The following is a 24,968-nucleotide window of genomic DNA, read 5'->3' on the forward strand; positions in this document are numbered from 1 at the left end:
TTCCTATTTTCCAAGGACAGTAAGTTTAAAATATCACTAAACTCAAGGGAAAATGGCACCATGAGTGGAACAACATAGTTTAAAAACAGTGGAATCACCCTCAAGGACTCAACAGGAAAAAAGTAGTGATGTGTAAAGGAATAGAAGCATGGGAAATGCGAATAATGAGCAAAAGATTACAAAGAACAAATGAGATTTGTAAAGCAACTGGAACTCAGGAAAAAATGAAAATAAAAACCCAGCAGATGGGGGGGGGGATAAGAAAATGAAAAATAGAGGCAAGGCAACAAGGCGGGGTATAGACAAAAAAAAAAAAGATAATTTATAATGAGGACCTAGAAATAATACGTCCAACTTATATTTGCAATCACAAGAAATAGAAATGTACAAAACTATCCAGTTAAAAAGACAGATTCTCTCTGATCTTTTTAAGTGCCTTCTGCAAACTTAAAATATCAATATAAGACCAAACAAAAATCTAAGGTATTCAGATAAAGACTAACGAGAATACTGCTGTGGTAAGTAACAACAACGAAGCAAAGGCAATAAACATACGTGGTCACTGCATAATTATAAAGGGTTCAACTCACCAAGGAAGATAGAAGAATTCTCAATTACCATATTTTGCCATGTATAGTATGTACCTTTTTGCCCAAATTTTTGAGGGAAAAATAAGGGTGTGCATTATACATGGGTAGTACTAATTATGTCTCTATATAAATATTTTTAATTATTTTGTTTCTACTTATGCAGTTAAAAGTGTAACTCTAGAAAGCAATAATGACACCCATATGCAAAATAATACCCTGGAATATGATCATTGGCTTTGTTTCTAAATATAAATAAATAATTGAATTGAAAAATTGAATTAAAAAATTAAAATGAAAGATTTTTTTCCTGAAAGTTTGAGCCCAATAGGTGGGTGCGCATTATACATGGCAAAATGCAGTAGTATCTAAATAATAAAGCCAGAAGAGAAAGCAATTAATGACAACTTCAAGAGACATTGAGAAATTGATCATAATGAGATCTTGAGGCTTCAGGAAATAAGAAATCAAGTATAAGGTAAATCGGTAAAGAAGGTCTGCACAGCACAACTAACAAGTCTGATTTAATGGACACTGTACTCCACAATTGGGGAATACACCATTCTTTTCATCTTTATGTGGAACGTGTATGAAAACCAATCACATGATAAATCATAAAACTACTCTCAAATCTGAGAAAACCAAAACCTTAATTACAGCTCATATCCTCTGACAAAATAATAAAGATTAAACTATAATACTTCAGTCCCCAACATCTCCACCAAGAAACAAATAGATACCTGTAACACACCCCTGACATTTGGAAAGAACTCTAAAAAATAACTAATGGGTTAAATATTCAAAGGCCTGGGAAATTTTTTAAAAAATGGGCACACATAAACCAATGGGAATGAAAAAGGGTGATAACTACAGATGTGGAGACTAAAAAGATGTCTAACCATAATATAGCTAACCATATCAAAAATTTTTTAAACTAAGGTGAAATGAAATCACTAGAAAAAATCATCAAAACTGATGTACTCACTTTGGCCGCACATATACAAAACTGACTCAATAATACAAAATCCTAATGATCCTATAACCTCTAAAGAAATGGAAACAACAGTTACAATTCTCTTAATGGCAAATGGCTTTAAGACAAGGCCCAATCAGAAACTCTTCCAGACAACTGAAAAACCTCATTCAGTGAGGCTAGTCTAAGTTTGATATAACCACCAGACATGGAAGGAGTATTACAGGCTGATTTCACTTAGGACCACAGGAGCAAATATCGTAAGCAAAACACTGGCAAATTGAGTCCAGAAATGCATTAAAGCGCACGCATGTACACACACCAATAACCAAGTTGGGTTTATCCTACAAATTAAAGGTTGGTTCAGTATTAAAAAGTCCATTACCATAATTTTATACATTAACATTAAAGAAAAAAACAATTGCACCATTTAAATAGGTAATATAAAGCAGTAAATTCAACATCCAATCATAATAAAACTATTAGCAAAGTAGAACTAGAAGAGGATCTCCTTAACTCCATACAGGCCATTTGTGGGGAAAAAACACTGAACTGAAATGTTGAAAGCACTCCCTTTAAATCAGGACTGAGATAAGGACGTTCATTATCAGTTCTTTTCAACCGTACTGCTGCAGGTCCTAGGCAGTGCAGACATATAAAAAGAATTTTTAAAAAAGTATAAGGGTCAGAAAGGGAGAAAACTTCCCTATTTGCAGATGATATGATATACAAAAAATTCAAAAATAACATCTAGATACATTATTAAAACTAATAAAAGTTTAGTGAGGTTGCCAGATTCAAAATCAACACATAGCACCAATATGTCTATAATCAGCAACAACCAGATAAACTAGAAAGTGTAATAAAAAAAAAAACTTACCATAGCATTAAAAAAATATAAAGTGCCTAGGGAGAAATCTAACATAAGACATGAAGGCCTTTATGGGGAAAATTATTAAAGTTTATTGAGAGATATTAAAAGACCAAATAAGTGGAGAGACATACAATATTTTTGGCTAGGAAGACTCTATTGAAAAGATATCAATTTTCTCCAAGTCGGTCAACAGATTCAATATAATTACAAAAGATAATATACAAACTGGGAGAAGATATATGCAACATGTTTAAATGACAAGAATTGGTATCCAGAATATATAAAGAAATCATATGAATCAGTGAAAAAAAGACACACACCAAACAGAAAAAATGGGCAAAAGACATCAATAGGTATTTCACAGAAGAGGAAACCTTTATATGTGAGAAAAACCTCAATTTCATTAGTAATCAGGACAATGTGAATTAAACTCACATGAAGACACAAGGCATAATAGTAGTGATCCAACTGACAAGTACAAAAGACAGTCAAGGCCAAGAGTTTGCCAAGACGGGACACGCAGCCACAGCCAGTGGGAGTGTGCACTGATGATACAAATTCTCTAGAAAACAGTTCTGCATGACCAAGCAAAGCCTGCTTCTTAGAGCAGCGGGACTCAAATGTTTGGTTTTAGGACCTCTTATCACCGTTAAAAATAACTAAGGATCTCAAACTGCTGTTGTTCATGTGGGCTATATTTATTAAAGTGTGCCATATTAGAAACTAAAAGACACATTTTCAAAACAAACACAAGTACACACTTGATTAGCTGTCAGTGTGAGGCCATCATATATTCAGAAAACATTTAAGCTCATGAAGAATGAGAATAAAAAGGACAAACAATGTCTTGGTGTTTTTATGAAAAGAGTTTTGTCCTCACAGACCCCCGGTCAGGGTCTCTGGCCCTTAGAGGCCCCTGGAGCACACTTTGAAAAGAACGGCTCTAGAGCAACCCTTGCACATGTGCTACCAGGATCCACGTACAAGAATTCATTCGTTCCTCCAATGTATGTGGAGCATCTACCACGTGCCAGGCATTGCTCTAGACATCACGGATGCCTAAACAGACAAAATTCGACAAAACAGACAAAATCCCTGCCCGCACAGAGCTTACATTGTAACTGGCAGATGTACAGAGCAGCATTGTTGGTTAGTAACCAGAAACTGGAAACAACCCAAATCTCCATGAACAGACGGATAGACTGAGGTGTAGTCATGTAATAGATTACTATACAGCAGTGACAACAAATGAAACACAGTTACATACATACATAAATGGGAATCTCAAAAACAATTGTTAGAAAAAAGTCACAAAAGCATACATATGGCATAATACCACTCGCATAACAGTCGGAAACAGGCAAATCTAAACAACTTATAAGGGATACACACATAGATGGCAGATATAAATAAAAACATGAGAATTGTTAACCAAAAAAACACCTCCAGAGTAATGTTTACCTCTTACGGTGTGCGGAGGGAAGACGAATGGGGGATTCTAGGTATCTGAAAATGTTCTACTACTTAAGTTAATGGCTAAGTACACGTGTGACCATTTATTCTACAACAAATATTATAAAAGAAAAAAGCTATAAGGTTATGTAATACATAATTTCATCAACAAAGAAAGGGAACATCTCCCCAGTTTTTCAGACACTGCCATACACTGCGAATCAGCCAATCGTTGTAAGTGGTGGGGAAGAAGTACACAATAATGTGAAAAACGGAATGAGTCTGAGCCATTCATTCCTCACGGAAGTTAACTGGGTTCCCATAGGGTCGGGATCCAATGAGATTATATTAGAAGCAGTGTGACAGTTCTACTCTGCCAAGCAGGCTCACTGGCCTAATTCTAGTTCACTGGTGACTTTGCTCACTGGGTATGATTATTTATATAAAGTGAGAATGAAATGATAGAGGATGCAAATTCCAAAATAAACTGACAAGGACACCGCCTCTTTACTGACTTCTGTTGACTTGCAAAAGTACAAAATCCCTTTGGCACATTCTTCAATAGTACATTTATGTTCTAAGTAATCCAAAAATGTGGACGGTGGACAGCTATTGGCTGTTTCTTGAAATCGATCAGTCACAGGTGTGAGGTTGGTCAAAGGTCATAAACAATTTTGCAATCATGTCTTTGCTAAGGTTATCACTGGCAGTGACACTTTGCAGATTAAATAAGACACAGTTAAGGTGTAATTTCTCCTGGTTCAGGGTATTAGCTATCAATTTTAGTACAAATTTAAAATTTTGAAAAAAGACCCCAAAGATCTTGAACGATTCAATCTGTCCCCTGTCCCCAAAAAGGGAAGGGTAAAGTTACCATCTTGAGTTAGGCCTATTCTGTAGACCAAGCCCGGCAGTAAATGCCTGGCAAACCACCCCCAGGAAATGGGGAAGGAGAAAGTAGATTCCCCAGGTCCAGTCTCCCCAGCTGTGTCTCATACAAGGGCGCCGACTCATCAGAAAGCTCCAGACATCACTGTAGCTATTTTAAAAACCTGAGGTGGCTACAAGACTCAAATCTTACCCATATTTTAGCTAGAATGGGCAGTTGACACCACAGGGTGCAAGACTGCAACTCAGAGCACACCTTTGTTATACTGGATGGTAGTCACCATACCTGTAGCTTTTTCTTCCCTCTCATATAGGAAACAGAAAGGAGGAGAAAACTTTTTCAAGTTCTTAGGGAACTTCTACTCTATCTCCCCAGAGGAACAGATAATTCTCTTGGTCAGAACTGGACATCTATTGGACCATGATTTGCTAGTGGAAAGAATTAACTCTGTGTTCAAAAACAAATACCAGCTGCTACCTTTTATTTTTAACTTGTGATACTCAGACACAGAGGGTTCTCTCTGTACCTTCGTCAATGCTCATGCTGAGGAATGAACGGTGTCTCCTTCAGCTCCTTGTCCCTGGGCAGTAAGGAGACCAGAACGGGTGAGTGGGTAGGATGAGGGACCATTTCCTTCTCTGTGAACAGCTTTCGTACCTGACACGCCCCCAGTTCATACCTTTTGCACTTTTATCTTCAGAGGTCAACACCCTGACATCTCTGAGTACTCTGCCAAAACTTTTTGCAGAACCAGTAAATCAAGCCAAGAAACAGGAAATCCTCCATAGCCTCACACCTATGACTTGCCAGCCTGCTCTCTATCCGAGGCCAAAGGCACTGTAACTGTATTCTCAAGACTTTTGAATTTGAGGTACTGGCATGAGTGGTAGTCAGATTTGAGTTTGATGAACTTTGAGAACCAGATTCATGCTCAATTCAAGTTATCCAAGACACCACATATACAAAACAAAAGACCCTCGCCACACTTACTTGCTGAGATTAACAGTCCCACAAACGGACATTTTCCTGATTTTAGGTCTGCTGAGGTCAGAAAAGCAGCAAACGAATGCTATTAAGAGAAAGAAATCTATTCTGAACAAGAAGTATCCTTGGATTTTATAGCCTTTTCTTTATTCATACAGTTTATAGAATTTATTGTTTCTTCCCAGAATGTAGTAGTTCATGTTTTCCTATGAATGATAAAACAGTCTTTTCCTGAGTTATAGGGATATAAATAAGCATAGGAATTCCCAACTACGCCTGGGAAACTTAGAAGGAAGGTATGCTAATGTTACCTTGTTGTCCAGTAGTATAAGAATCCTTTGCCCCATAAGCTCAGAGGTGGCAAGAGTGACCTGACTTGGTATGCAGCGGAATCCAGTACAGTTCTAAGGCTGGTAACCTGTGTCCTCCAGCAGCTCCCTGTGCTTAAGTATTGAAAGTAGGTGGTTTCTTTCTGACGTTAGACAATTACCCATGGCTTTCATATACGGAAATCAGAGAGGTTAACTATGAAAAGTATTTTTGGCTCATTCTCTTTATCATCCAATGTTAAAAGTCATAATCCAGCAATGTCCACTGATTTCACTAATCTTTTTAGATCAAAGAATCCCCTTTAGCCTAGTAAATGTGGGGCACATCCCTTATTTATCACAGAACTTCTCTCAAGGATTTGAGTGATAGCAGGACAAGGTAAGACAGAGCTGGAGTCCCCGTCTCCTCCAAAGCCTTATTAAATCTGCTAAAACTCACTTCCTTTCGAAAGCCCCTCCCATTTTCACCCTAACTGGAGAAGGGGGAGTGAGAGTGGAGAGATATAAAGGTAACATTTTCTTTAATAATTTGTTAAAATATTTAAGTACCAGCTAGATGGGTGACATGGAGGAAATATAAAGACCCCACCATCTGGCGGAGGGGCAGACAGTGCACAGACTGCCGTTAGAGAGGATACAACAAAGGACACTGGGCAGACAAGGAGAAGCGGTCAAATCTACCTGGAAGTGGAGTAATCAGGAAAGGCTTCACCAGGCGGGCCACATCTGACCCTGAATCTTGAAAAACAAAAAGGATGGCAACCAGAAAAGGGGACACAAGGTGCACAAAGAAAGGTGGAGCACAGTATCACAGAAACGAACAAACTGTGACAGTGTCAGAAGAGTGGTTAAAAGCTTCAAATGACAAGGCTAAGTATAATCAAAGAATTCACTGGACTTGGGAAATGAGCAGTTATCCCTGCCCTTTGCCAAAGCCATTTTGATGTTGTAAAAGGACAGAAGCCTGGCCACTGTAAGTTAAAAATGGGTGAAGCATGAGGAAAAAAATTAAGATTGAATAATAATCTTCACTTATACCTGCAGTCTAAAAAATAAATGAATAAACACAACAAACCAGAAACAGACTCACAGATAACAGAGAACAAACTGATGGGTGCCAGAGGAGGCTGTGGAGGCAGATAGGAAGGTGAACGGGGGTAAGGGGTACACAGTTCCAGCCATACATTAGTAAGCCACGGGGATGTGCAGTGCACAGCACAGGGAACAGTCAATTATGCCATGAGTTGCATGGTGACAGGTAGGTACGAGACTTACCATGGTGGTCATATTATAAAGTGTATAAATAATGAGTCACTATGCTGTACATCTGGAACTAATATTATACGCCAACTATAATTTAAAAATTGAAGAGTAAATAGAAGACCAAAAAGAGGTGACAACGAGTTTAGACTGTTGTTTGAGCCCTTTGCTTTCTAACTCCCAAGCAGACTAGCTCAGCTGTAGTTAGGGTTGGGCTTTACATTTCTGTAAGCAAACGCCTCCCAAACACAATCCACTGACTTAAAAACAAGACTTTTAGACATAATCCAATCTTTATGGATTATGACTATATCATTTTAAGTGACTAATATAAAAATCCACATTTGTACAGATTTACTTCACCATCATTAATTTTTCTTTCATATAGTTCAAAATAAATAACACCTGTAATTGGTTATAATAGAAAAGGTGCTTTATTTTACATATCATTGGTACACAACACATAAAACTGCCTAAAATAACTTCTTGGAAAACATAACTGTCAGTTATACCTGCTTAAATGGTCAAAGACCAAGTCTATTTTGCAACCCAGTTCATTTGTGACCAGATGACTAGAATAATTTAAATACTAATAATCTCTTAGTATCCAATGTTACAAATGATTTTTATGCTATAAGTGCTGCAATTTTCAAAAATAAAAATATCTTCAGTTATAGTAGACCATATCTCTAGCCAGAACAAATCTTTGCTAGTCTACAGGTGTTTGAAATAATGGATCAACAGTTTCACCTTCTTATAGAAATTATGTTTATGTAATTCAGTTATAGGACAAGAGGGCCTTATACATGCAATTCAGATTATTTGTTTTATAAAAATGCAGATGAAAGTGAGTTTATAATACCGTATTTTTAGTCAAACTGAATCAAAACCAATACAATATTTTAGAAAACATAACTCTAAGAGCATGCAACATCAAAATCTTTTTACTACATATGTGAACCAAGGTTGCAGAGCCCAGAAATAGGACCGTAGCACAAAGACTCGTACATCTGAATTGCTTATGCAGCTGGGAGAAGTAAAGAAACTAATTTAACTCAAACTCATTGTGAATCCTCTTATGATATCTGCGTAATATAGCCCACTGCTACTCAAAGGGATTTTCACTTAGAAACGTGCCAATCATAAGAAGCTAAATGCACCTCGCTCATCACTCCAATCCATTCTAGTCATGAACACACAGGTCAAAGATCTCTTACTAACTGTTAATAAAAAAGCCACAGAGACTTCTCAGCAGCCTCTTTAAGTCACCAATCACTTATCAGACAGATAAATGTGACTAGTACTTAATTAACAAATGCAAAAAAAATAATAACAGATTGTGGGCTAATTCTCAGAGTTAAAACATTAGTAATGGTAACAAATCCCCTGGTAGAGAAAGAATGCCTTTCACAATAGAAAATAAGATAGATGTTAGAACCAAAGGTTCATATTCACCTTGTGGTTTATAACAGTAGAGACATTTAAGCAAAGTAAATCAAACCAAATACTAAGTAGGTACAAATGTGCACACTCAAACAAATACTCCATTCTTTGCTTAAAGCCAGCTTATTCCTTGTCATTAAGAGAAGCTTCAAGATGCAAACTGTTAATGCAAAGAATAAGGGGTTAAAAGCCAGACCTTTTTCTAATGAAACAAACAGATCTTTAAAATAATTGGGCTTTGAAACATTACTTACTATAACTTTCCATTCTTACTCTTTTTATAACTAAACGCACACATATACACAACAAACCCTAGCCTTTAGTATGTGCAAAATTGCTTACCATTTATTTTAACTTTGGTTAAGTATTTTTTAGCCTATATCAGACATATTATGGAAGCTATACAAATAATTACAAACACAACAATGAGGTAAGTTAAAATTCTACTAGTGCAAAAAGCAATATATGCTAAAAGCAAAGCATGAGTTAAACAAATGCAGAATGAAGCTCTCACCAAGGAAGGTGCTGGGATAACAAACCAGAGAAGCTCCTTGTAAACATTGTTTGTAAAGTACACATTTAAAGATGAAGGATTCATACAGCCACCAAAAAGGGTATTCTAACAACACCATAGTAGTGCATTTATTTTACCTTTAGAGTTTGGAAATAGCTTGTTATGCATCTAACAATTTGCATATTTTCTTCAAGAGAAACTTCATTAGTGAAACACATTAATTACAAATACTGTAGTATAAAAATCCCAGTTCTTTACAAAAATTATATATTAAAATATTCTATACACTTTAAATTAGTAACTGGAACACACATATATATCAATTGTGCACATTTATTACATCTACCTTTTCTGGGAGCATTGACACGAAGTTGGAGGACATCGCCACTCAGTCGACCTACGCTGGCATAAGGTTACACGGCACGAAAAAGACAGACCCACGCCCCTGCGGTCACTGCAGCTCTTAGTTGGAAATGTCTTTTCTGTAATTATTGCTCTGTATATTGATTCCCGATTTGAATAGGCAGTGAAACCATGAAATTCCTCAAAGGTTTAGAACAGGTTAACCTCTAGCAGAGTATCCAGAATGCCTATCTGCATCTTTAAGGTTGTAATGGAACCTGAGAGTAAGCTATCTAATGCTTATATTTCAGTTATAAAAAAGTTTATACAATTTCGAGGTAAAAACAATGCAAAAATAAAACATTTAGAGCACTTACAAAAATCTTACAAATGTTTAAAACACTATTTCAAAATTTGTGTCCTTTAAGGTGCTTATTTCTTTCTGCAATAAGGAGGACATATACTTTAATTTTGATTTTAAATTATGAATGTTTTAATTTCAGCAAAAGAAAAGTCAGGGCCATGAAAACAGATGTTAAATTGTTCAGGGAAATACTTCACTTCTGATGAAAATACAGAACTTAGGTACTAAAAGGGAGCTTAAAGGTAAAATATTCTATTAATGAGGAATTAAGGGCCAAAGTTAAGTGCTTTGGCCAAAAATATATTCTTATATATCACCTGGTATGAATCTAGAAAATACACTATATTTTGCCATGATTCTTGGAAAATAATAAAAATTCAAAAGCAGAGTTTCTGAACTTGCCTCTTTTTAAAAAATTTCTTAAGCTCTGTGCTAACTGAATAAGCAAAGAAATTAAATGGCTGCTAAAATTAATATCACAAATATTATATTATCCAGTAGAAGACAGCTGTTAGAGGAATACTGCTCATACAGAATAAAGTTAGAGGGAGTACTCAAAGACAGGGCCTTTGCAATATAGAGAACATTTACTACAGAGACAGCACACTGTACAACAGCCAGTTACTAGAATCACCTCGAGAACTCTGAGCTACATGGCCTTTATAAAATATGTTGGGGTAATAAAACCATGTTCCTTTGTGAAAGAGCTATAACTATAACGAAGAATCCATATACTAATTCTCAGAGAGTCTTTACTTCTTTTCTGTTTTTATTTGGATCTAGAATTGAGCAAATACATTTTAAGAACTTACAAATTCAAATTCATAACTGCTAGAAATACAAGGAATACTCTTTTAAATGACAAATCTTCATAACCAGTTACTAATAAATAATCATAATCACAACAGCTTTAGTAAAAAAGAAATTTAATTTAAAGGTGCTTTTTTACTGTTACCTTGAAGCCACCGCACTTGTGTAGCTGGTCCATATCCCTTCTCGTTCTTGGCCGATATCCTGAACACCACGGCAGGTCTTGAGGTGTAATCAATGTGTGCATTTGCAAGTTGCCCAGTAGTTACTATACACGATGTCTTAAGACCACAATAAATCCTCATAAACACAAGTTGACTGGGATTATCTTGTATTTGTGCTGTGCGGATTGCCAAGTAGGCTGAATATTCCAAAATATTTCCAGAAGGCGAAGTCGGAGGTTCCCAGGAAAGATGGATACCCTCAACATTCTTGAAGAGAAGAAGGAAAATAACAGGTCAAGGTTCTGAAGTTTTCTCTACTATCACTTATGTTGATTCTATCTTTAGAACACAAAATGCTGCTTTTGCTAAGGTAAACGCACTAGAGGTTAGAACTTTTATTGTTGAGTTTAAAAAACGTACCTTAATTGGATCTGCAATGTTTAATTTATGCCCACTTTTCAAACACATACCTAGGCTTAAATGTCTGCCTGTACTTTCCCAAGAAAGGGATTTTTCTTGCTTGAAAGCAGACCTTTTCCTCTCTAAGGTGAGGCAGGACCTTAGAATAAAATATAATCCAATTTCATGTATTCTATTAAAATCTTCCAACACAAATTTTTTGTTCCATAAACAACAAGAACAAAACTAATAATAAAAAGCATACCAGATTCCCCTGAATTTCTGTAATTTGGATGCTGTAATTCTGCTTGAAATTTGGTCTTTAAAACTATTGTGAGTGATTAGCAAAGAAGTATTTTTAAAATTTCTAATCTACCCCTTTTAAATATCTCTCATTACATCAGACACAAACAAGAATCTCTAAACTGACAGTTTTATTTCATGTACATAGTTTCAATGATTTACATCACCGAGTCTTGATCTTACATCTCACCTTTGAAATTCTGACTGCAGAAGGGGCTCCAGGAAAACCAGGAATGCAGGTTTTGAATTCACTGATTTTGCTGAAAGGGCCTATTCCACAGCCATTGACAGCAGCAACCCTGAACCTGTATCCCGTTCCTGGAACAAGATCTTGTTTCTTAAGTAAACTGTAGTCGGGTACGTCCGCATTTCCTATCTAAAATGTTATAGTAAAGAAAAAGTGCAGTTAATTACTTTTAATTAAATAAAACTTTTAAAAAATGAATTATGTTTTTAGGTTCTAGTTCACATTTATTTCCCTCTTATCACACATGGCTGAGCCCTCCAATACAAAAGCAACTAAGCCATAAATTGGGGATTCTTATTCAGAGGAAAAGTGCGCTTTCCAGTTGTGAATCTCTGGTTATAAGAACTGTAAGGGTATTCTGTACATGAAGAGTATGTAGGTAACAAAAATTAACAACCACTATAAACAAAGTGACTATCTCATTTCCATGCTGAATAAATGATTAAATAAAATAATTGGATTTCATACTCTGGGTAGGAAGAGTGTAACATTTACAACTTTAAAACAATTTTTATATATTCTCCCTAACTCTCACTACACATCTGTGAAACATGTAGCACCAATGTATCATCCCATTTTAAGAGAGTTATGTCATCTCCATTTCATGGATGAGGAAACTGAGTCTCAGAGAGGTTAGAGGAGTAACTTGTCCAAGGTTACACTGTTGAGTGCTGGAACTAATCATTCAAATACAAGTTTACTGGTTCTAAATATCAAACTCTTTTTACCTTTTGGAAAAAATAGGTAGCTGCTAGGACCTTATATGGATATTTCCTTATATATGAAAATAAACTGTAGCCATAAATTTCATTAGGCATAATACTAACAAATTATTAACCAAGATTTCTATTTTTTCCCCAAGAATTGGAAGAATTCAATATGAAAAAGAGGGACACCAGAAGTAACATTAAAAAAACTGAAATATAATGATAAATTATATATTCTCTATTTATGCAGATCTTTGGGAGATTCAAAGAATATCCTACTTCCTATTGCCTATTTACTTGGTAATTCTCTCTCTGAAATTTCCCATTCCAGATTTTAAAAAGTTCCATATGCTTTGAAGAGGTTATCTATTTCATAATTCTTATAAGGTTATTTAATGTCATATATATATGTATGTATATATATATATATTCTACTGTAAGGGCTTACAGAATCAAGGGAAAATCAAATTGTATTCATTAGCCTACAGGGGGGTTTACATTTTTTAATTGTGAAATCAGAAATAAAATTCAGGGTAAGAAAAAATGTTCTATTTTGTAAACACATCACATAACAAAATTAGAGCTATTTCAAAAAATCCTTGTTTTACTGGCCAGACTATATTATTTACTGCTCAAAATCCAGCCCAGTGATTATATAAGATTTTTAAATGACCTGCTTATGATATATTCTATAAAAAGATCTTTTAAAAAGAATATAAGGTAACTAGGTATATATTATAGAATTCTCAATTATAGATTGTGAGATCCAATTTCATGCATTCAAGTAACTCCAATCAAAATAATGAAAAAAAAATCTCATTCTTGAGGCTTATAACTCACAGTGTAGAAAAATATATCAATCAATAAGTACCTTTGAGATGCTTTGCTTCCCTTTTGGCAGCAAATAAAACTGGCTCACCAAAGCAGTATTATTTTTAAAAATCCCTACATCACACCATTGTCGTTCTCCTCCTGCTTTCATTGTGGCCACTGGATTTGAAGGAGTCTCTTTCTAATTTCAGAGAAAGAAAAATTTATGAAGACTCTTATTGAGCATATAATAAATTCCAAGATTTAATAAGTCCATGCAGTGATCTACAAGTAGGTATATGGGTAAGCACCACAAGATTAATAGTTCATAAGTAAATAAACTCTTAACAGATTAGGTCAACTGAGAGTGAAACAGGGATGCCAATTCAAACATAGGAGTGACAGGCATTGTCCATGTCAGTAGCTCCACACCATCAACCTAGCTGGAGTTAGCATGCTTTCCCACCAGTGGTATGTTAAAATGCCAGCTGCTCTGTGGAACACTGTCATATCAGAGACCCTCTCGGAAAATGTAATCCCTCTAGTGTGACGTTACAACTTGCTTCAAAAGGAGCTAATATGAAAAAAAAATCATTCCAAGCTGGCTTATTTCTAGATTCAAAAACAACTAGCAGAAATTCAGTGATCTTTGCACTTCAAATACCTGGGATTCTCCAAACCTAAAAGGAGAAAAAATGTTCAAAACTAAAATGCAATTTGAATATCTTTTAGTATAGATACTAAAGAGGAGCAGATTGAACAGTTTTACATGTTTTATCTTGCTTTAAAAGAAATAAACTTCCTCTACCTTAAGCTACTTTTAGTGATAAGTGAATTATACTTATCCCTGGAACTAACCTTTTTAAGCCATCTTCTTTATAAATGAGACACTGTTTCCAGAAGCTCAAAACAAATGTGCACTTCAGTTATTTATTTGTCTTAAATATATAACAGCAGAGGTACATGCTTATAATTCACATTATTTGTTATTCAGGCTATCACACATGACAAAGTGAGCTAACTAAGTCTTTAAGGCTTAGGAAAAAGTTCATATTTTAATAATTCTTCTCTGAAAAGAGTTTAAGAACACTAGGACTTAACATTCTGTAAAGGTAAAAGCTGGTGAAGGTAAATATATGACCAAAATCCATAAAATCATGATTGAAAAAAACTAAAGCTATAGATAATTCTCGAAGACTCTAAAAAGTAAATATTAGGTCAAATAAAAACTCTTGCTCATAGCAATAAAGTTGAAATGATTGGTAATTTTAAAATAAATTAAGAAGTATACAGATACACATGCACACAAACATGTACTGTCCTTATATTTATCTAATTAAGGTACTCTTGGTACATTTGTGAGGCACATTCTTAACATTTTAAGTTTAATGCCATGCAGATCAATTCTGGCCCTCATAAAACAATGCAGTGTCAGGGACTACTGGGCTACCCTATAGGTATGCCTAACCCAATACTGTAGTATTCTGTTGTTCTTCTCTTAAACAGCTGGCCACAGAACCATTCAAATTTTATGTTCTATAACATACTTTTTACTCTTAAAACCACTAATGTAATTTATGAATATGCATATATGTGCATAGACACATTTCTGATTATGAAAGTGACACATTTCATTAGGAAAAAATATTAAAAGCATATAGAAGAAAGTAAAAATTATCTGTAGCCCCACAACCTGGAAAAATTTATCTAGCACTGTAGTGTAGATGCGTGTGGACTTGGGTGAAATACGAATGTATGGATGGGGTGTATTTTTTTTTAATGTTCTGTATTTAAAAAAATTTTTTTTTAATTGTTTTTAGAGAGAGAGAGAGAGAGAGAGGAAGTGGGAGAGGGGAGAGGGGGACAGAGAAGAGAGGGAGATAGCGGTTTGCTGTTCCACTTACGTATGCACTCACTGGCTGCTTCTTGAATGTGCCCTGACCAGAGATCAGACCTGCAACCTTAGCTTATCAGGAGGATGTTCCAATCCACTAACCAACCTGGCCAGGGCCAGTTGTATTTTTATTTATTTATTTATATATATATTTAAAGATTTTATTTATTTAGAGAGAGAGGAAGGGAAGGAGAAAGAGAAGGATAGAAACGTCACTGTGTGGTTGCTTCTTATATGCCCCCTCATAGGGACCTGGCCTGCAACCCAGGCATGTGCCCTGACTGGGAATCCAACTGGCAACCCTTTGGTTTGCAGCCTATGCTCAATCCACTGAGCTACACCAGCCAGGGCATGTTATTTTTTTAATAAAATTGGGACCACAGCATGCATGGATCTGTGTGTGTATATAGCTTTTTATCCAGCTCTCTTCACTTAACATTACTGTGAATATTTTTCCTACTCAAGTCTTTATTTTTCAATCTATGTCAAATCATTACTAGAGGACACCCAGGAATACTTTTGTAAACCTGCACCCAAGCTGCTCAGCACGTAAAGCACAGTTAGCCACCTGTAAGCACACACTGTCTCCGGCTCATGTACTTACAGACGACGGCATCGCCGGAGCATGTGCCTCCACACGGCTGATCTTAGTTGCAGGCAGTGCACACGTTTCATCAACTAAAAGTTAAACAGTTCATCGGATAAGTTTTCCATAGTCACTTATCAAACCGACACATTAAAATGTAACTCATAAATATAAAGAGCCAGAGTGATAAAATCACAATAATTAGAAATATGTAGCCTCTAACTCAAACTAATTCACAAAGTTGATTTTTCTACAGTTTGATAACCAGCTAGAAACTTCAGAGAACATTTACCAAAGATGAAACAAAATGAGAACTTACAAAATCAGAAATCAATCAAGCTGGGGAAACTGTTATTCCATAGTCTAGAACTAATCTTTTCTAAGAAAATGAATTTGCTGAATATATTCACATTATTGCATTTCAGTGTGCACTGACTGAAATATTTTACCCAAGGCAGCAGAGAGTATACTGCATAATGATTTTAATTGAAATGCTTTATATATTTATAGATGATTCAAATCTAAGGTGAGATGCAACTCCCATCTAAAACTGTTTGATGAATTTGTATACAAATAAAGGTTCAAAATACAGTATGTGAAACACATTTCATTTCCTGTTTTAAACAAACAAATTCGATGAATTTATATACAAAAATGGTTCAAAATACAGTATGTGAAACACATTTCAAACCTTCAGATTTGGTACTGAATGTTGTTAGTGAAGTTTCATCTTTAACAACTGCCCCATTTGTACTGGATGATTCAGTTTTAATGCTCTGCTGGGTTACCATAGTTTGTGCGCTGCAAACAGTGCTGGACACAGACGTTTCAGGAATTATTGTTCTTAAATCCAGGCAACTACTTAGAACACCTGTATTTGCTGAAGTGTGAGGGCCTGAAATTGAAGGGAAAAGATCAATTATTAACATACTACCTGCAGATAATTGTTGTCGTTATAGTCCTTGTCATACAATTCTTGGTATTTTTCAATTTCAAAATCATAAACATGAGCACCACCAATGTCAGTTATATGAATTAACCATTAGTTTCCAAAATATTTAGATAAACAAAGTGCATGATATTCACAATGGATGTCCAACTTCTCAACCCTCTCTTCCATTCTAAACACTAAATAGTTGTTCTGAAAATAACCACTAAATTATACATCAAATGGTCTTGCCTCCCAGTTTAGGGGAAAAAATAGAGGTCATCAGGCATAAATAGGATCAATTTTGTGTCTTCTCCTGCCCTAAACTCAAAAGGTGTGTATGACTGTGCCCCTCCTCTCCATCTTCTCTTTCCATTTCCAAGGATAAACTGATCTGTCTCCTAAGGAACTTTAATCTATCCTCCTGTGCTCTTGGTCCCATTCCTCCCCCCGTATTTTGGGACTTTCTCATCAATCATTCCTCTCTCTTCAGAATTTACAATTCTTTTTCTTCAGTAGTTTTTGGCCCTTAGTCTGTAATATTATTGAGCCTACAAACAAACTGTCCTCTTCCTTGACCCCTAAGTCTGCTCCAGTTACTGCTCTCCCGTTAATTCCCTTCCGAGCAGTCTCTATTTCCTTTGGAGACTGGACATCTCTAAATGGAGTTTCTAAAACACTACAGACTTTGATAAAATGGCTCTGGCAAACTTCAATGATTTCTAAGGCATACTTTTCCATTTTCATTTACTTCGCCTTTTTGTAGTGTACACTATGCTGGCCACATATTCCTTTTGGAAGCTGTTTCTTTCTATGACTAATGTCCCTTTGTTCCACAATACTGAAGATTTTCTATCTACCAGACTTTGTGCTTGTTTCTACGATGGTCAAACAAAGCAGGCTTGGACTATATCTCGTGAATGTACAGTCGTGTGGTAGAGAGAGGCGTGCATACACTAGTCACAAACTGATGCCCACTACAGACGGAAAAAAATGATACTAATCTTTTTAGTCCTTTTCCTAACCTGCTAGGAACCTCGTTTCAATCTCTTTAGCTAGCTTCTCTCTTCTTTAGATGATTCGCCAAATGCAAGAATTCTTACACCTTTTCTTTTCTTCCTTTACCTATTTTCTCTAGGCTTTGACTACCATTCATGATCATCTCTCTCCCAAATACCTGTCATGGGCACTGTGCGCATTGCTGGGTATCCAGCAATGAATACATTGGATAGAGTCCCTGCTCTGTGAAGCTTACATTTTAGATTCCCTTAACTTCTAAACTTACATTTCCAGACAAGAACTACTTCCCAGACTCCGGACATAAGTATTCAACTGCCCTTTAGAAATCTTTACCAAGTATGTTCCTTAAGTGCTTCAAAAACAGTAAGTTCGAAGTCGAACCTCTCTCTTCCCCAAATTTATTCTTGCTCCTGAATTTCTAACCTTGATGAATAGTATCATCAGCCACTGAATGCCCAACCCAAAAAACTGGGAGTCACATTCAGATTATTTCTATTTCTCATATAAAACCAGTTTCCAAGTCTAATAGATACTACTTTCTAAAAGTCTCTGAAATGGTGTCTTCTTTCCTCTCCATCCCACCTACTGCTTTAGTCTCTGTGCTTCTCTCTTTAGAGTCCTACAAGAGTCCCTGATCAAGTCTCCCCACATTTCCTATCATAGTTCTTCCTGATGGTGAGACTGCAGTGCCATTTCTGAAGAAGAAACCTAATCACGTCACTTTCTACTCTTGAAAAATACCAGCTACTCCAACCTGCAGAGAAAAAGCCCAGTCTCTTCCTGTTAACCTGAGACTGGGTAGCCACTCATTCACGCATCTGAGTGTCTATGACCTGCCAGGTACTACAGCTGTATGACTAATCTGGTTTTCCCATATGCCTAGTATTCATTTTATCAAAACTGCCTTGTAATAAAAAGTATAGAGTACATTAAGATTTTGAAATCTCAAAGTTCATATTTGTTTTTCAAGAGTATAAAGTTTTTAATAAGATAGACATAGAAAGTCACTACAAGAAAGAAATTTAAATTGAAGTCTAGGACCAAGCTTCTATAACTCTGACCAAACGATTCCCTTACACAGAAAATCAGTGAAACAAAAGCACTCTCCTCTTCCATATTTTGTCATTTGTAATGAAATGACAAAATTATTTTCCTTGAATATTTTTATATACCATCAACTTACAAAGAAAAATGCAAATAAAAAGAATATTCCTCTTGCTAAGTTTGAATCATTGAAGAGTAATTAAATTTGTATCAGCTGTCATTATTTTTTTCAAATTAAAAGTAAAGTCATATGCTTCTATGTCAGGGATATATCAGAATGAGACTTATGAAATAATTTTAGTGAAATCAGAGGCAATGCTTAATATATTTCAATGGCTTCAGAATATTCAAATGAACTTATTTTAAACATAAGGTCACCAAATTACAAGTTTTCCCATGAGTACAACTGGCTAATCAACAGTTCTCATAAATAACTTCATTTCTTTTGGCAAGTAACTTCATTCCAGTCACTTGCTAAACAAATATTTTCTAAGTGACTACTATTTACCAGGCATGATCTGGATGCTGAAAAAACAGAAGGTGAACAAGACAGACAAAATCCCTGCCCCAGATAAGTAACATCAAACAGTAATAGATGCTAAGAAAAACAGAGTACTGGAATAGTGACATTGAACACAATGGCCAAATGCAAAGGTCAGACAAGAGCTTCTTCATTTGAGTTCCATAGCTCACAACTACTCACCACTGTTCAGGCAAGTGCTTGCTTGGCACCTTGATATCACCCATCACTCTGACTAGGGTCAATATGGTAGGTTTATTATTATTTTTAAAATGGATCACAACCACATAACATTGACTTTTTCAAAGACTCTAAAATTCACTATCATTATTATAGAAAGCTTTATTTAGCTTTACTTAAAACACTATCTTTATACCTTCATTTTTCCTTAGCACATCCACCACACAACTATTATGATTAGAAGCATTAGTTGCCAAAGATGAATGTAAAATGGCATTAGAGTCAGTTGATGCTTTGAGATCTGGTTTGTTTTCCACTGAAGTTCCTTTTGTAGCTGTATGTTCGGTTTTTGTACTGTTCATTGTATTATTGATCTATAAAAAAAAAAGTTTATTGTAGCAAGCAATATTCAATTACATAGAAATATATGTTAAAAAGCAAGTAAAATAATTTACAATTATTTTGAAAATAACCAAAATATATAACAGTTTAAATTACATTCTTAATTTATATAGGATTATTTTTTAAATTTTATAATAGTTTAAGAAAGCAATTTCTTTTCATGTAACCTCCAGTCTCAAAAGGCAAGTTCTAAAGGGGAAAGGGAGGCTGTATTTGAGGGGAAAAATCTACATTTTTATAAGTTGTGGTTAGTATTTAAGCAAATATGTATGCAACAAAGGAGATAACACCACAGCTACTGAGTTTAACATTCTGGTCAAATTTTCTTAGCAAGATCAGACATGTATACTACTGATGGCCCCTAAAGGTAAAAATCTCAGTTACATGGAACATTCAAGCAAATGGATTATTCCACACAACTAAGTTTTCCATATAGACAGCAAGATTTAATTCACAGACATAATATGCTTGGCCATTAAAATTTTAAATAGGAATCATCTTAAGTACATTTTCTTTGCCTTCTTACACTACAAAGAACACACTGAATTTTTTTTGCTATTTCAAGTCATCAGTGTGAATATCGGTTATTATACTGCAATATCTATAGGTCTAATGAAACATAAAAATAATCTGACTTCATTCAGATGCCCCAAAATAGCTGCTCCTGTAACTTCTCATGGCTCTGAGGGGGCTCGTCCATGACATGCCCTGTAGTTAGTTCTCTTCTAACCGACGGTGATGGTGCTACTGTCAGTAAAAGATGATGATAGCCACAACCATTAGGGAGCACTCACTACACCGTGTGGCAGGAATGTAATATGTTTTTATAAAGTCTATATTTCAATTAACCTTCACAGGAATTCTGTAAGCTGGATAATATGACCCTTGTTATTCAGGAAAAAAATGAATGAGGTTCGGAGGGCTTAAATAATCTACCCACAGTCAGGTACCAGTAACAGAAGAGCTAGAATTTGAACCTAGGTTTATCTTACTCCGAAGTCTCCATGTTATAGTGTCTCTAATGTGCTTTTTGCTAAAAAATCAGATATCCATTCTAACTAGAATTATGCAAAATAAAAACAAATAAGCCCTGAAATTTTTGGCTAAACATAATAGATTAAACACATGTGTTTCAGGAGGTTCTTCCACAAACCCAACTCAAATAATCATAAAGAAAATTTTAAATATATATATATAAAAGTATATACTTATAAGAAAAAAGAGAATAGGAGAAGAGACAACAGTAGGTAAGAAGATATAAAACACAAAAAACTGACAGCGAAAAGCCAGGAGGTGAAAAGTCACTAAGGCAAACCACTGGGCCAGACAGCCCAGAGAGTCCTGGGAACTGGAGGCATGAGGTTCTGTGGAGGCTGGGGTGTAGGGTGTGAGTGAACACCAGGAGACAGTTATAGGGAAGACTATCAAAAGTCACTGCGGCCCCAGCTCTGCCCTTCCTGCACAGAAAGTCAGACAAATTCTTCCCCCTTATTCTGACTGTAGATGGGAAATCAGTGGAAAGGAGGCAATGTGAGGCTCTGGACTGTGGTACAGTGTTTCTCAGGTGATGATGGAGGAGAGGCACCAAGCAGAAAATGAAGGTTCAGTGAAAGTCTGCATGCCGAACAGCAAAATACCAAATAAATGTCTGTTGTTAGTAAGTCACACAGTCTATGGGATTTTATTCTAGCTGTGCAAATGGACAAAGACATCTTCCAAGCTCCTTCTGATACCTCACTTTAGAAATGAAAGGACAGCCAAATACCACATTTGATGACAGCCTCTAACATGCAAGTCTAAGACAAAATAAATTTTTTTAAAAAAGAGCTTGGAGCCCTGGCTGGTGTAGCTCAGTGGATTGAGCGCGGGCCTGCGAACCACACGATCGTGGTTTGATTCCCAGTCAGGGCACATGCCTGGGTTGCACGCCAGTTCCCTGCAGGCCAGTTCCCAGCAGGGGACGCACAAAAGGCAACCATACATTGATGTTTCTCTCCCTCTCTCCTTCCCCCCGCCCCTTCCCCTCTAAAGATAAATAAATAATAAAATATTTTTTTAAAAAAAGAGCTTGAAAAAACCAAATATTGCTGGGAGTAGACTATAGCTCCAATTTTTTTAAAAAGCGCAATTCTCAAAGAGATAAAGGAAGACAATATATTCATAAAGAATAAGATGCTATAGAAGAAGTAGAGAATAAAATCAAGCTTTTAGAAATTAAGTATGTGTGCCCTGGCTGGTGTGGCTCGGTGGATTTGGCCCCAGCCTGTAAAACAAAAGGTCGCTGGTTTGACTGTCAGGGCACATGCCTGGGTGGTGGGCCAGGGCTCTCTAGTTGGGGGAATGTGGGAGGCAGCTGAAAGATGTCTCGCACATCGATGTTTCTCTCCCTCTCTTATATGTTTCTTATCAAACTACCTTATATGTTTGATATTTTGAGAGGAGTTTTGTAATTCTGTTGGAGAATTGGAGTATAAATTAATGATAGGCAAAAAGAAAACTAAGCAAATGGAAAAGTGAGGCAGTTAACAATGCCAGGAAAAATAAAAAGTTATGTGAAAAAGGAATAATGCTTATAACATACTACATGGCTCAGCTGTGAGTACGTCATTGTTCACAGCTGACATGTAAACATCAAATAATAATTCATCTAAAAACATCTGAAGGATGTGAAAAGGGGAAGGGGAAGAAATGGCAATGTTGAAAGGTCATCAAGTCTTCATCTTCTGTTACTGAAAGCAATGCATCTAAAACTAGAACGTCAAGAAGTGGTAGCATAAAGATTTTCTTTAAAAGCACAAAGACAGGTATCAGAAGAAAGCCAAAAAAGCTGAAAGCAGTTGTTTCTAGAGAGGCATAATCAAGACCAGAGGGGGAGAGAGTAGGAAACTATTGTTCTTCATCACAAACCTTCTAGTACCACCTAAATTTGTAAGAATACATATACACACACATATACAATATATAAACATATAACATATGTACATATAATGCCCCCTTAGCCATGGTTTTGCTTTTTGTGGTTTTAGTAACTATGGGCCAAAAACATTACATGGAAAATTCCATAAATAAGCAACTAATAAATAATTCCTAAGTTCCACATTGCACACAGTTCTGAGTAGCCAGATGAAATCTCTTGCTGCCCCATCCCACCCTGCCTGGACGAGAGTCACCCCTCTGTCCAGCATATCCATGCTGTACACACCACCTACCCATTAATCCCTCAGTAGCGTCTCAGTTATCAGATGAGTGTTGTGGTATCACAGTGCCTGTGTTCAAATAACCCTCCTTTTACTGAACAATGGTGCAAAAGTTGTAATGTTAGCAATTTGGGTATGCCAAAGAAGGTGAAAGTTCTCAACAAAGAAATTTTTAAAAATCATATGCTGAGGTGGCTGAGATCTATGGTAAGAAAAAAATATTCTATCTGTGAAATTGTGAAGGAAAAAAAATTGTGGTAGTTTTGCTATTGCACCTAAAACTGAAAAAGTTACAGCCACAGTGTGTGATAAGTGTTTCATTAAGATGGAAAAGACATTAAATTTGTAACAGAAAGACACAAACAGAAAAGTGTTCCAACTGAGAGCAACACGCTGTCAGAAAGCTCTTAGCCTATATGAAGAAGTCGGCAAGGGATCTCCTGAAACAAGCGGCCACATTCATGTAACTTTTATTACAGGATATGGTTACAATTATTCTAGTTTATTATTAACTATTGTTGTTAATCTCTTATTGTGCCTACTATATAAATTAAACTGTATCATAGGTATGTATGTATAGGAAAAAACATAGAATATATACTGTTTAGTACCATCCACAGTTTCAGGCATCCGACTGGGGGTCTTGACATGCATCTCCCCCAGATAAGGAGGGACTACTCTGCGTGTGTGTACAGTCTATTAATATGGGCTCCTCAGAAATAACTGTATGTGCTTTACTTGTTACATACCCTTCAGGACATAATAAGCCTTTTCTGCTTATTGCAGGTCCTCTGCCATGTTCAGAACATGTGAGCCTACTGCTACATCATTTCCCTTGAAAAGAGTCTGCTGTGAATGCGGACCACAGATTACCAAATAAAAACAGTGCAGCCCTGACCAGTGTGGCTCAGTGGGTTGGGTGTTGTCCCACAGAGCAAATGGTCACCAGTTTGATACCTGGTCAGGGCTCATGCCTGGGTTGCTGGTTCAGTCCCTGGAAAGGGTACCTATGAGAGGCGACCAACCAATCGATGCTTCTTTTTCACATCGATGTTTCTCTCCCTCTCTTTCTCCTTCCCTTCCCCTCTTTCTAAAAATTAATGAATAAAATCTAAAAACAAACACACAAAAGAACCAGTGTCAGTCCTAATAAACTTCTTCGTTAGTCTCCACAAATGCTTACTGTGAAGATTTCATAATCAAGAAACAACCTCATAAACACAGGTGTTCAACTTAGCAACGCATATTCTTTGGTAAACAAAATACATAGTAAAGGAATATATTTCATGTATATTTGGAAAGTACAAATAATGGATTAGCCTCTTATGTCAATGAGGCTACTTCAATCTCCTGGACAGCGGTTTTAACTCAGGCTACCGTCCCAATGATCTATGGAGCTTTCTTTAAGAACAGAACTAGCTGGGCATCACCCTAAAAATTCTGCTACTACTAGATCTGGGGAAAGGCTTAGGAATCTGTGTATTTGTTTTTTAACCTCAGAGGTGATTCTAATGTACAGCCAGGTTTGAGAACTTTTGTCCTAATATGTTAATGATATTAATAAAAAATGGGACTATAACCTTAAACATTCATTTCCTACCCTAAATATTTTTTAACTTACACTGTTAGGAACGATGCTATTACTGTCTTGTCTGTGAGGGTCCATCCTGACTCCTGTAAGAAGGAAAGAGTTCAGACTGATATGCTGATATAATAAAATATATTACATACAATCAAAACATTTTT

At 36.1% G+C, this 24,968-nt stretch overlaps 1 protein-coding gene across 1 annotated transcript in view; it reads right to left on the reverse strand.

Annotated features, from left to right (window-relative positions):
• Positions 1-2,471: 2,471 nt before the first annotated feature.
• Positions 2,472-24,968, reverse strand: part of HCFC2 (host cell factor C2) — a 46,327-nt gene continuing 23,830 nt past the window's right edge. The window contains exons 9-15 of the mRNA XM_037160215.2: positions 24,844-24,896; positions 19,820-19,997; positions 16,623-16,826; positions 15,950-16,023; positions 13,513-13,653; positions 11,878-12,063; positions 2,472-11,252 (exon numbers count right to left, since the gene is read on the reverse strand). Of these exons, the coding sequence (XP_037016110.1) occupies positions 10,938-11,252; positions 11,878-12,063; positions 13,513-13,653; positions 15,950-16,023; positions 16,623-16,826; positions 19,820-19,997; positions 24,844-24,896 (1,151 nt within the window). The 3' untranslated portion in view covers positions 2,472-10,937. The remainder of the gene's footprint in view (positions 11,253-11,877; positions 12,064-13,512; positions 13,654-15,949; positions 16,024-16,622; positions 16,827-19,819; positions 19,998-24,843; positions 24,897-24,968) is intronic.

The sequence above is a fragment of the Artibeus jamaicensis genome, unplaced genomic scaffold, assembly GCF_021234435.1.
Source record: "Artibeus jamaicensis isolate MK-2021 breed Jamaican fruit bat unplaced genomic scaffold, CSHL_Jam_final contig_233, whole genome shotgun sequence".
Lineage (NCBI taxonomy): Eukaryota > Metazoa > Chordata > Mammalia > Chiroptera > Phyllostomidae > Artibeus > Artibeus jamaicensis.